Source organism: Volvox carteri (genome assembly GCF_000143455.1).
Source record: "Volvox carteri f. nagariensis unplaced genomic scaffold VOLCAscaffold_66, whole genome shotgun sequence".
NCBI classification, from domain to species: domain Eukaryota; kingdom Viridiplantae; phylum Chlorophyta; class Chlorophyceae; order Chlamydomonadales; family Volvocaceae; genus Volvox; species Volvox carteri.
This window is the reverse complement of record NW_003307609.1, coordinates 200,356-213,277: the sequence shown is the minus strand read 5'-3', so window position 1 is coordinate 213,277 and position 12,922 is coordinate 200,356. Positions and strand designations below refer to the sequence as shown.

Genomic DNA, 12,922 nt, shown 5'->3' with positions numbered 1-12,922 from the left:
GTAACCCCCCACATCACACACACATGTAACCAGCCTCAACACACACACATGTAACCTCCCCCCAACACACACACACACACGTAACCCCCCCAACACATTCACGCATATCCTTTGCTTAACGCTTACGTCTCCTGGATTTTCGCTCGCTTCCCTCCTACACGATTATGCCTTGTCCTACTCAAAGCGAATGCTTCTCTCTCCCAACCAAACTTCCCCCAAAAATCAAACCAAACAAACAAAACAATCAAGAACACAGACAAAATTCAAACAAAACAAACACCATCCTCGACGTAGAGTTACGAGCGGGCCACTCGGGTCTCCGGTCACGTCGTGGATACCTCCTCCAAGTGGTTGGATTGGCCCGACTACCTGCAGTACGTTGCGGAACTGAGGAAGGAGTGCGCCGGTAGGGGAGATGGGGGGGTATGAGTGGGGCATGTGCGTGTATTTAGTTGTGTACGTGTGTATGTATATGTATGTGTGAATGCTTTTATTAGGAGGAGCAACAAAGCGAACCCCGGTATGCCCAAACCCGGGCGTGCAAGGACGGGTGGGTTGAGCCGCCCGATAGGGTTGGGGCTAGGGCTAGGGCGCGGGGTTGTGCGAGCGCGTGTCTGTCGGGTCGTAGCAGGATCTGGTCCTGGTAACTTGTATCTGGTCCTGGGCGCATTGCTCGTCGAGTCGGGAAAGCTCGAATGTACTGCTTCATGACTCTTCACCTCCCGCGGCACCTCCACCGCTTCCTTAACACCCAACCGGTTCCTTAACCAACCCCTCTCCTCCCCCCGCCCTCCCCTCAGCTCTCAAGTCCAATGGCCGCCCGCGCAGCCCGGTGGATGTGGCCATGTCGCTGCAGGCCTACCTCATCGCGGCCATACTCAGCTGCGTTCCGGACAGGTGGGGCTGGGCTGAGGGGAAGTTTGCGACCCCGGGGGCCGGGGGTAGCGGGGCTGGGCGGTAGGCCTTGGATCGGGCTGGGCTTCGGCGGGACCGGGGTTGGGCGCCTGAGGGGGAAGTGAGGGTTAAGACCGCAACCTCGGGGAATGGGGACGATCCTGGGGCCTGTCATTTGCTCGGCGCGGCGTGGCGTGGCGTGGCGTGTATTGGATTGGATTGGATTGGATTGGATTGGATTGGATTGGATTGGATTGGATTGTGGCAGGCAGGGGTTTGACGATTGGGATCAGGAGTAGGGAAAAGAGGGAAATGCCCGGCGGTGGCGGTGCGTCATGAAGAAACCCCCGGGGGGGGCCCGAGGAGGAAGGAAGTCCTCGGACAACTCCTGGTGGTGGTGGGGCTGCTGTTGTAGGGCGGCCTGATACTGCCTGATGTTTGACCTTCGTGGGGTCGGGTAAGCGGTGGGAGAGCGGGTGTAGCTTGGTTGGGGACGTCGGGACGTCGCACCCCGGGATATACGCGTGTGTGTGTGTGTGTGTGTGTGTGTGTGTGTGTGTGTGTGTGTGTGTGTAGGGGGGGAGTAGAGAGGGATGAAATGCGATGGAGCCCCAAACCGCTTCACCTTTTTTTCCTTCCCGCACAACTCCCCAACCCCGAAGTTACTGACTGGATTACCGCGAAGACTTCTCCTCCACAAGTCGCGACTGGTTAGTTACCTCTTTGCCTACTTCTGGCGTATAAGTCTATCCTCCTTGGCGTCAGCTTCACACGTTCCTTCGTGGTTCGTCTCCTCCCCCCCCCAAACCACCACCCCCGCAGGCAGCGCACTCTACGGGAGCTCGTTGTGGGGCGCACGCTGGTCAAGGACAAGAGCGGCATGTGCGTGTGTATGTGTGTGCGTGTGCATGTGTAATATGTGCGTGTTTGTGTGCTTGTATGCATGCATGCATGTGTGTATGCATGTGTATGTGGGTTTATGTGCTGCTGCTTTCACGAACGCTTCCTGCTCGCGAGGCCGTAAAGCTTAGGTAACTGTAGCTCCTCATTGATGGTGGGGGCTCGCTCGGGGCGGCTCGTTTTGTAAGCGGCTCCCGCTCGTTCTCCCGAACCTCTCCTCCCTGTGGAGCCTACCTTTTGTTAATTTAAGTAGTGTCCCCCTTCCCCCTCGCTGTGCTGCCCCCCCCCCCTCTCAGCTGGTCCATTCGGCACACGCACGCGGACTACAAGACGGGGGGCACCTACGGAGAGCGGCCGCCGCTGGTCATCGACCCGAGCATCTACTACGAACTGGAGGTGCGGTACGGTACAGTAGGGGATGGCTACTAGCCAGGGGCCAGGAACAGAGGCAGAGGAGTGCCATGCATGGCGGGGGCCCCCCAAGGGTGCGATCAACGCCCAACTGCAGCTCAACAACGGGAAGCCGCCGGGGTAGGTATGTACTTTGCTTGCCAGCCTTCCTTTTGTCTCCTGAACCTCCCTCCTTCCCCTTGCTGTGCCTGCCGGTCACCCTTCCCCCCACCCGCGTTCAGGAGTTTATCTGCACATGGCGCGCACACCTGAAGCCGCAACACAACTTCCTGTTCTCGAAGTAGGGGTCGTTAGCGGTTGGTCTTGCTGGTTGCGGATACTGGGGACGTGTGGCGTGGAGGAAGAGGAGGAGGAAGAGGAGGAAGAGGAGGAAGAGGAGGAAGAGGAGGAAGAGGAGGAAGAGGAGGAAGAGGAGGAAGAGGAGGAAGAGGAGGAAGAGGAGGAAGAGGAGGAAGAGGAGGAGATTTCGAGGCTGGATAGGCCGATTGCAGCAGGCCAGGCGACTTAAAAAGCTCCCTGCACCGCGGCTTACCGACCAGTATCAGGCCACGTATACCTTCATCCCCCGTATGTACGGCATGGTGTCATGATTACGTCCCACATCGTGTTAGTAGCTGCCGTACGGCGTCACTGCAGAGGCACTGTATTGTTATGGACTTGCAGCATACCGGTACCTTCCCTGCCTTCCTCCGCTGCCCTCCCCTTCCTCGGGGCCCCACCACAGGCGTGACGGCTCCGCGCCCCTGACGGCTCAGGAGCTGTCTCGTTCCTTCTCCCTCAACGTATTTCGACTCACAGGTCGCAAGCTCAACCCGCACATGGTGCGAGACATGGTGGTCACGTACGCCAGGTCAGGACGGGGCCGGGGGGGCGCATTGCGGGACCAGCGCGTGATAGACCCGGGGGGCCCTCGGGAGGGGGGCGGGCTTGTGGCTCGGATTGAGGAATGAAGTGGAGCGGGCCGGGCCGTTCATCCCACTGTGGAAATTGGACCATCGACGAATCGTCTGAAGTCCTCTTTAGCAGCAACAGCAACAGCAACAGCAATAGCAGCAACAGGTTTTGCACCAGGCGCTTTGCAAGACTGTTCTCTCTACAGTGGGACTGTTCTTTCACCGTCGTCGTGCCCTCGTCGTGCCCTCGTCGTGCCCCCATTCCCGGGGCCCTTCTGCGTTTCCGTTTTGTCCAAGCTGTCTCCCCATCCTGTGTTCCATTTGTGATGTGTTCCGTGTGGCACGTGCCCTCAGGAGCGGCCACGCCAGCGAGCACGAGCTGGAGGTGAGGAAAGGAGAGGACGCGCAAAAGGGGAGGCAGGCGTGGGGGTAGGGCAAAGTGGTGTTTGGAACGAAGGACGCCCCGCTTTGATCCGGACCGAACCCCGAGGGAAAGAGGAGAGGAGGAGGAGGAGGGGGAGGACGGGAGTTGGGCACGGGCGGGGATGCGGCGTGGATGAGGCGCGACCTTGGGGCTGACATGCCATGTCACATGCGTTGTACCAGTGCATAAGGTGCCCAGGCGCAACTCACACCTTTGCATTCGGGTCAAATCAATGCTTTAGGATTGTTGGGGGGGGAACACCACTTCGAGCTTCACAGTCGGACCTCTTTGCCCTGAGCCCCTGAGCCCATCAAGGGTAAAAGCGGTGGGTCTGTTTCGCGAGCCATTAACGATGTAACATCCACACCCCGCATATACACACAAACTCCCCTGTAACCCCCCACCACACCCGCCTTCCATGCCACCTTGTCGATTAGGCCCTTGCCATCTACATGGGCCACAGCCTGGCCGAGCAACGCGGCACGTACGACAGACGAACGAAGGCGGAAAAGGTGCAGCCCGCGATGGGGCTGCTCGCAAAAATCAGCGGTGCCAGCGGCGCTAGCGCCAAGACAGGCGCCGCAGCCGGCGTTGCCGCTGCCGGTGCATTGGCAGGCGCTGCCGCCACCGCTGCATCGATAGTGCCGCTGAACGGAGTTAGCCAGGGCGGGACCGGAGGACGCCTTGCCGTTGGCGCGGGTGCTGCAGCGTCCAGTTCGCTGGGACCAACGGGGCCAGCGGCGCATTTCGCTGCTGTGCCCGTGGCGCAGCATCAGCATCAGCGGCCGCGGATGAGAACGAGGAAGAAGGCGGACGGGCTCATATCCGGTACCAAACCTGATGCCGACTAAGGTGGATTTACGTGATGGATTTAGAGGGGCGGCTGCATATTGGCACAGGGGGATGTGCTTCTGATGTCTAATTTCAGGCGGCGATGGCAGCATTATCGAGGTACTAGTACTAGGGCAGGGCGCGGACTGCGGAGGCTATGGTTGCAACGGCCCTTGGCGTGAGTTCGACAGGCCAGCATAGCGGCATCGACGCTTGGACGTTGACACGTGAAGCACTCTGTTGCGTTGTGACAGAAGGTCATGCGGCTGAGCTCCTGGATTGCTGGACACTACTGGCCGCAGCAACATGTGAAACCTCTGGGGCGGCAGCGAGCAGCGGACAGCTTTTGCAGTAGGAGTCACGTTCATGTGGTAATGGAAATCTCCACGGGGCTAAGGGCAGTAAACATGGGCAAAGCGCTCGGCTGCAGAGCAGGGCAAAATACGTGAAGAGAGATATCAGAGTGGTGGATTCCGCGATAGGTACTCTTCATCTTCCATTCAATGGCGCGTGGGCACCCTGGCGGTCATCACAGTTGCTGGGGATGCAGGTACTTGCAGGGTTGCCGTCGTACTGGGAGGATCGCCTTCCGGTACCGCAGCTGAGCTGGGCTGGGCTGAGGAATCGCGAGTGCAATGTTCCAAGCATTTCGGGTCTCCCAGGCCCGTGTGTGTTCGAAGCATCCATACATGCATGGTACAGCCGCCAATTCTCTTTGCATGAACACAAATTACCAAAAGCGATTGGCTTATGCATGACGGATGAAGCAGCCAGAGCCAACTTCGTGAGTTTGCTTACAGGACAAGATTTTACAGCAATGCGGGGCGCCTTGGGAACTCACCCAGGCTGTGAGCCCGCACCAACACCAATACTACTACGGGAACATCGCGCAAAGACCTTCCGCAACAACATTGCACGCGCAGAACCACTTAAAACACGGTCCAGTCATTGGCATGTATACAAAATGGAGCTGGTAAACACAGAGGGCACGTCCATGCGGTCAAGCGGTAGTAATATAACTGTTATGTCATTCGTCGGTGTATGCCCTGTCACAGTCAAAAGTCACATGAGTAGCTTGACAACTCACGGTGCATACACCTGGCCCAAGTCGGACTAAGGGCCCTTGCGCCGGTTCCCACGACAAATCACTGCAGTCTACACAATACACAACACAAAGCAATGCACATGGAATGCCCGTACTGTTAAGCGAACTGCACTTGACCATTCCTATTCCACCAACACAAATGCTGTCGACTCGCCCGCTGTGCTGCGTTAACCCTTTCGCGCACATACGTGCGGCGTGATCCTCAGCCATCTACTATTCACGTGGCCGGGGCCGGCACGCCCGGCGCGCCCTTCTTTGCCGGTACCAGGAAGGTCTCCAATTGCCCCTTGAGCTGCTTGGCGTAATTCTCCAGATACGCCACCTCGTCCTTGTGCTTCTTGGCGTCAACTTCGCGGCGCTCACTCTCACGCTTCTCAATTGCCTCGCACTTAAATTTCCACTCTTGCACCTGCAGCAGGCCCAGGCAGTGCAACAGGCAACAGCAGGCACTGAAAACTTCGGGCCTGTGTTCTTATGTTCCATAGCGCATCGCCAATCCAGGAACCTGCCTGAAACCCTTCCCCATGTGCTTCTCATGCTACTGACGCCGCCCTGCTCCGCCTCGCTCTATTCAAACGTCCAGGCTGGGTTCACCTATTTCGTCTGTGCACGCCGGGCTATAAAAGAGAGGGCATGTGAGCGGTGAGCTCAGAGCCCACGAAACGTGCTCGCTTGCTTCCTGCCCCGCTGTGGACTAGAGAGCTCCTTATCCCGCAGCCCAAGAAGTCAATTTCCAGCGTCGACGGACGGGGCTCGACATCAGCACCTCCCGCTAGCAGGATTAACTCCCATCATCACATTTCAGCCTTCACAGGATGCACTGCCCACTGTACAGAGCTGGTTTTGGTCACGCCGTTTGTGTTCCCTAGAGCAAAAGCAGCCTCAACATGCTCCACCCAACAAGACTGCTGCAGGCCCCACCTGGCGCTCGAGATCCTTAACGTCCGCCTCCAGCTGTGTAATCCGGGACTCCATCTCGCTCTTGCCCTGTTCCGTCTGCAAGGCTTTGCGGATGCCAAATGCTACCGCGCTCTCGTATAGGGTCTGCACGTCGCAAGTGGACACCCCTCCAGCATGTTAGGCCATGCAACACTACTGGATCATACTTTGTTGCTCCAAGAAGGGCATTAGGGCTTCCGTGCTGGGCACCGTGCAGTGTAGGAAATCCAGAACTATCAGCTGCGCTCTAGCGGATGTACGGATCCATACACAGCGTTTTGGGGGAGTTCAATTTGCCCAGCTTAACGTGCGAGCCTCGTTGGAGGGTTGGAGGACATGGAGATCCAGTTTAGCTGTTTGTCCGGTGCTCCAGACAGTCTGGTACGAACCGAAACCCCCCTTCCCCCCATCTTTCACACACCTGGTATGCGGCAATTGTCATGCGCATTTCATCACGCACTCGCAGCAACAAGAGACCGCGCTCCGCGCAATTGATGGTGACTTGACGAATGAGCTCGTCAAAGGTTTGCGCGTACAACTCCTCCCGAATAGGGCAGATACCGGTCTCGCGGGCCTGCAAATTCGCCAGGTCGCATTAGCTTCCAATGTTTACCATGTCGCGAGGTTACCAACGTACCTGGCGCTGCTGCAGCTGTTGGTCCAGCTTCTCCTGCAAATTGATGACGTCCAGCCGGGTCGCCGGTGTGCTCGACACATATTGCACCCAAAGCTGGCCATCCTCGGTCCACTCCCTGTGTTGGCATTCTGGTGGACATTACGGAACAGGCTGCGTCGCGTTACATGGAGTGGCGCGGCAACGCACCTTGGAGGCAGTATCGAGTTCAGAATATCTTCGGTCTGGGTAAGCCCTGGCTTTTGTTCAACTGGAGGAAGGGCACCCTGCAAACATCAGTCAGTCGTCAAACTTGCTCCATGTAGTCCTCGAAGCGCTTAGCATGCGAACCTTCTTGCCCGGCGCCCCTTTTGCACCCTTTCCCTTATCTTTGCTTGTGCTAACTAGGACGGGATTATCATATCTAACAAGCGATGTCAACGGCGGAATCATCTTTGCCTACGCGGCCGGGCGGTCCCGGCGCAGTTCTTTCAGCAGTCAGCTGTAGGACAGGTAGTAGTTAATATGAATTGGTATGACAGGCTAAGCCGCGTGTAGCTGCAATATAGAATGGCTTCTGCATACTGTCGTCGACTATGTTCTCCAAACAGTTGCCGTACCACCTGGTAATTTGCTTATCCCCCGTTTGTGCTCAAAGCTGTCAAATACGTTGGAACTCTTCTTTTTCCTTCTCAGAATTAAAACTCTCGACCAGCCACATATTAACTATGTTTTTTTTCAGGACCTGGACTCGGTTAAGGTATTTTCACATTCTGAGCTTTCCCAACAAGATGCGCGGTTTGATGGTGGGCTCTAAGTTGATAGCCTTCGCAGCGATTCGCAGGTTTTCTTCGGCTGCGGGGCGGCCTCGTTTCTGACATACGCTACGCGCCACACAAGACCCTTTTACTTATTAGGTCTTATCCTGAATATGTGCTCGAGTCGACTATCGTTGCTAGCTTGCTGCCTGTAGTAAACGGTAGTCTTCGTCCTATGTTCGCTGCGCGGCGCACATGGCAATAAGAAAGCGTGTGACCGAAGCCATGTCCAGACTTGTCGAGCAAACCTAGCCGATGGGGGTGGGGACCTGGGGGACATTTCTGTCCCTGTATTTTTGCGGCCAGCGAGCTTATCTCTTCAAGCAAAGGATCGACTAGGGTACGGCACTTCAGTACCGAAATTCGGTACAAGTTCGGCACGAAAAATACCGAATAATGCTTGCCGACGTGTAATTTTGCACCATCCGTCGGCACCATTCGCAATACAAATCCGTGGTGCACCGCAATGACCGCCAAATAATTTATTTGTAAGGTCAAATGTCGATCAACGGCTGTGGGAACACAGAGTCCATGCCGATGGTCCGAAAAAACAGTCGTACACTCCATGTCCTGCCCCTCGCGTAAGCTAGAACCTCTGCCCAGCCTGCTTCAGCAGGATAACCAAATCCCTGCACGACAATAAATTTATATCGTCATCTTGGCAATACTCACGACACGAAAGAATCACCAACTCTCCATGCAACAGTCTCCCCCTCGCACGCCCTTCACTCGTAAACCCTGCATTCGTCGGCCGCCGGTGCGTCCTTGCAGTACGCCTCCAGGGGATCCTTCTTAGTGATAACCTCGTCCAGAGCAGCGGAGATGTCCTGGAACACCGCGTCCATGGACTTGGTACCATCAATCTGAAATTCATGGATTTGGGTTGGGAGGAGTTCAGGGAGGATTAATCCAAGCTTTGGGATGAATTCAGATCACAATACATATCCCAGCAGGATCCAATCGTATGTCAGGCAGTGCACAGCAGTCGCACAGGACCCAAAGCAGCACTGTTATGCGGGTGGGAAAAGAAAGCTGCTTGTGGGAGAGCCCCGCAGCAGGAAGCTCTTGGTTCTCGCCACACCTGCTGCACACACCTGTTGCAGCTTCGGCTGGCATACCGTTAAGCCACTGTCTGGATTCGCATCGAATCTGGTCAATACAAACCCACACTGAACGAAGGAGAGCGCCCATGTATGACCACCAGCAGCGCGTAACTGTACTGTTCCCGCGCCCTCCTTGCCACGGATGAAAACTACCAATCTGTCCCCCATTCGAAAGGCTCCTACTTGTCTTAAGAGATGCGAGACCCCTCAAGACGTCTGGTGGACTCCCAAACATCCCCCACAGGGCTTCCTGATGATGATGGTGCTGATGACGATGGTGTTGATGGTGCTGATGGTGTTAATGGTGTTGATGGTGTTAATGGTGTTAATGGTGTTGATGGTGATGGTGTTAATGGTGTTGATGGTGATGATGGTGATGACGATCACCACCATCGTGGTGATGGTGGTGATGGTGGTGACGGTGATGATGATGGTGATGATGATGATGATGATGACGGTGGTGATGATGGTGATGATGATGATGATGATGATGATGATGGACACCAACCCCATAAACATATGATCTGAAGCTGACCCTGTACCACCCTGTCCACAACGGCAAGCACTGCAGTACCTCCCAATCCCAACCCTGAAACCCTCTCGAAACCTTGCCGTACAACCTGTACTTCTACTAAAGTTGTAGCAATGAGTACACTCTTAAAAGATGTAGTCGTGAGAAAACGGTTTGCCTACGCACCTCCTTCATGACGTCCGTGTAGTAGCCCACCACGGCGCCCACATTGGCGTTGTGGGTATCCACACGCACGCGGCACTGCGATAAGGGGGTGCGAGAAGAGATTCGAGAGAAGAGTAAACAGGATACACGGCCGGCAGCGGACTTGGCAACGGATTGGAGGCGCCGGAGGCAACTAACCTTGCCAGGCGAAATGGCTACGAATTCCAGCGAAACAGGGACGTTAAAACTGACAGGCCCCCAGAGACACATCAGACAAGTCACCCGCAATGAATGCAGAGGAGGGCCTTGTGCGCGGCAGCGAGGTGGACCTGTACCCAATCCAAAGAATCAGGTTTCCCCCTTTGGCGCCTGCCGCACGCCGCTCCATGAGGCAGGGATGATGTGGTATTTCCACATTCCTGGGAGAGCAGCGCTTAGGCATCAGCATTATGTTGTTCCCACCTTCTCCTCTGTGTCATCGCTGCGTTGCTGCAAACGACCAACAATCTCCGGTGGCGGCGGGTTGTACTTGAGGTGGTAGATGGCGCCAGTCATAGGGTCCAGGCGTCGCCCGACAACCCGCTCCACAAGAAGTTCATCCGGCACCTGTATATGGGTGTTCCCAACACGGTGACGGTCATGGGGTCCACGGTGGCCGGGACAGGACAGCGAAACGCCAGAACTAACACAGCAGGTACCTTGAAGGATCCACGCAAACAACGCAGAACCCAGTCGCGAGCACAGCGGGGAATAGGGGGCCCGATCGAAAATGCGGCTAAGAAGGGTGCTGCACCCTTGCGCATCGATCCCATGAAAACCCAGATTGCGGCTCCAAGATTCTGAAGTGGCACAGCCCTGGCCAGTTAGCGTTGCCATCTGGGTCAAGCGCAATCCTGCAGGATGCCATGAAGCGGCCGACTGCTGACATCTAGGTTGTTCTATTGAATTAGGGACATATGCTTCTGTGACGCGACTCCGCTGCAGGGCTGGTCTTCCGAATCTTGGTTTCGGTGTCTGCTGCGCTTCTTAAGCTCGACTTCCCAGGCTTGATTATGCTGAAAACCGTTACCCGGTGTGGGTGTGATTTGACCAACAAGGTATGCCTAGATTCCCCCGATCCAGTTTCGGGAACCAGGTGCCTGCCAGGTGCGAGCTACCTGGATGAGGAGGAAAAGATCCGGTCGGATGCCCTCCTTCTCAATGGCCTCCGCCTGCGACGCGCTCCGAGGGTAGCCGTCCAGCAGCCAGCCGCGCTGTTTAACGTCGTCCTGAGCCAGGCGAGACTTTACCATCTCCACGACCACCTCGTCTGGGACCAGCACGCCCCGGTCCATGAAGTCCTTCGCCTTCTTGCCCGCAGCCGTGCCATTCTTTACCTCGTCACGGAGGATATCACCCACCGAAATATGTACCAAGTTGTACTGCACAGAGTAATTAAATGTAAATATTGCATGCTGCGCATAGCTACAGCGATTCGGCGGAGCGTCACATAGCACCGTCCATTTGGGGTTTCAGGAGGGTATGGAAATTCCCTATTGCCGTCGCACCTTGTCAATAATTTTGGCACACTGAGTTCCCTTTCCAGCAGCAGGCGCGCCGCTGATCATCACCTTCAGCATCGCAGTCGTCTGGGCGGCACATGGGTTGGGACCCCTCGTCTTACCAACTCGTCTTACCGCGTTTTCCCATCCAAACACAGCAGCTCTTTCTTACCTTAATAATCGGACGCCGAACAGGCCGCGCGACTGCCTTCCCTGTAAGTGTGCAAGTGCACACCATCAGCGTGAAGCCATTCGTATTACGGCCATGGCATCAAGGTTATTCGGTCGTTCCAAATCGGATTGTTAATTAAAGACGCACGCACCTGAGCGGAAGGCGCCGGGCTGCCTTGGCATCACCACTCTCTGCTGCGAAAGCATTTTTATGGACTGGAACTTTCAGGAGCAAACCGTTGAGTCAGAGACTTTTGGTAAATATTGTGGGATCGCGACTTCTTCCGCACAAAGACTTCGCTTCAGGAGCGAAAGACCTTTACTGAGGATTGGACTGCTGTACAGCGCCGACAACCACTCGACTCGCAATATGCATCCAAATTAGTTTTCATGTGCAAGTTCAGGTAGCGTGCCGGATCTACAAAGTTATTCACATTCCAACAGACGAAAATGGAGAGGCATAACCATCCGACGACGGTTCACAGGCTTTGCAGTTTTGCGGCATCTAGTGCAGTATCATACAACCGAGACACAGCTCCACACGTCCATGACAGTGGATGGTAATTAAAGGCATTTTGTCGCCATATGCAGGCTATTGCAGTCCAGCCTCAGGTGGTTCGTTACGGCAGTAACGTGCAAAGCGTCAGGCCGTTGTAAGGCTAAGGTAACTGGTCAAGCGATAGCGAGTGTTGGGAAGGAAAAGTTGATGTCAATATCAAGCGGGGCTGACACGGGTATGGGCCAGCCCGATGCCTGAAACCCGTCTTGCGTCCATTGTTGACCACGGCACGCGTGAAGGACGACCGTGTCATCCTTATCACTGTGAAAAGCCGTACACCAACTTCTAGTTGGTCATGCGCCTTTGATACTTTGTAGTGGACACCAGGGGCAAACAAGGTTGACCCCAGCGAGCAATCCCCAAGCTCACGAGTGACGCAGACTAGGACAGCCTGCGCGTCTAAGCCATGTGCGTGTGCGTGGGGGAGCAACAGAAGTCTCGTACAATAGCCAGGCAGCCCAAACGTATCATGTGTCTAGGTGAATACTTTGGGTACTTGCACGGCTTTACGTGTCAGCACTCGCAATGTTCTGTTATGCGGTGTTCAGCAAGAGACTCGTCGCACTTATCGGAGGAAGATAACACGCTCAATTTGGGTAAGGGTTATTTCCTCAAAGCGGCTTGTACATGCATCAACAGCCTACAGCTAACTCACCACACAAGAGCGGGTAGTACGAAATGCCTAGACCGGGGAGCATGGCCACGGCTGTTATGTCTACAAGACAAGCGCCGGTACTTCAAAGTTAGTAGCTCCCACACTGTCAAGCATTTACTTGATTGGTTGCATTTAGCCATCGGTAATTTCCTTATAATCTGTTGGCTGACTGGAACGCCATCCACGGGACAGCACTTTACCTTATCTGCAAGGTTCATCCTCGTAGCTGCTATTCATGCATACGTATTGACATATTGTCGGCATTAGCCAGGTCCTTGCGGCGCGCTGGCGCCCTTGGCGCCGAATTCACGGGGCGCTGAGGCGACTGCAGCAGCTTGACAAGCCGCAACGACCAGCTAATTACTGGGAAGTTGCTGCCATTGGCCGGT

The 12,922-nt window shown here is 55.5% G+C and overlaps 3 protein-coding genes across 3 annotated transcripts in view; 1 reads left to right on the top strand and 2 right to left on the bottom strand.

Moving 5' to 3' along the window:
• The window catches only part of VOLCADRAFT_97922 (uncharacterized protein), a gene marked incomplete at both ends in the record, with an annotated part of 10,548 nt that extends 6,175 nt beyond the window's left edge, over positions 1–4,373 (top strand). The window contains 7 exons of the mRNA XM_002956867.1: positions 376–406; positions 801–897; positions 2,091–2,190; positions 2,427–2,485; positions 2,930–3,055; positions 3,453–3,483; positions 3,960–4,373. Of these exons, the coding sequence (XP_002956913.1) occupies positions 376–406; positions 801–897; positions 2,091–2,190; positions 2,427–2,485; positions 2,930–3,055; positions 3,453–3,483; positions 3,960–4,373 (858 nt within the window). The remainder of the gene's footprint in view (positions 1–375; positions 407–800; positions 898–2,090; positions 2,191–2,426; positions 2,486–2,929; positions 3,056–3,452; positions 3,484–3,959) is intronic.
• Positions 4,374–5,136: 763 nt separating this feature from the next.
• On the bottom strand, positions 5,137–7,565 carry VOLCADRAFT_109379 (uncharacterized protein). The gene is made up of 6 exons (XM_002956829.1): positions 7,362–7,565; positions 7,221–7,297; positions 7,035–7,149; positions 6,819–6,971; positions 6,380–6,502; positions 5,137–5,867 (listed from the first exon to the last, which is right to left on the bottom strand). Exons 1-6 carry the CDS (start codon positions 7,461–7,463, stop codon positions 5,676–5,678), a joined length of 762 nt encoding a protein of 253 aa, XP_002956875.1. The 5' UTR covers positions 7,464–7,565; the 3' UTR covers positions 5,137–5,675.
• Positions 7,566–8,126: 561 nt separating this feature from the next.
• On the bottom strand, positions 8,127–11,602 carry adk3 (adenylate kinase). Its single transcript, XM_002956828.1, has 7 exons — positions 11,472–11,602; positions 11,321–11,361; positions 11,155–11,235; positions 10,765–11,028; positions 10,070–10,213; positions 9,629–9,703; positions 8,127–8,691 (listed from the first exon to the last, which is right to left on the bottom strand). The coding sequence occupies exons 1-7, from the start codon at positions 11,524–11,526 to the stop codon at positions 8,554–8,556; spliced, it is 798 nt and encodes a 265-aa protein (XP_002956874.1). The 5' UTR covers positions 11,527–11,602; the 3' UTR covers positions 8,127–8,553.
• Positions 11,603–12,922: the final 1,320 nt, after the last annotated feature.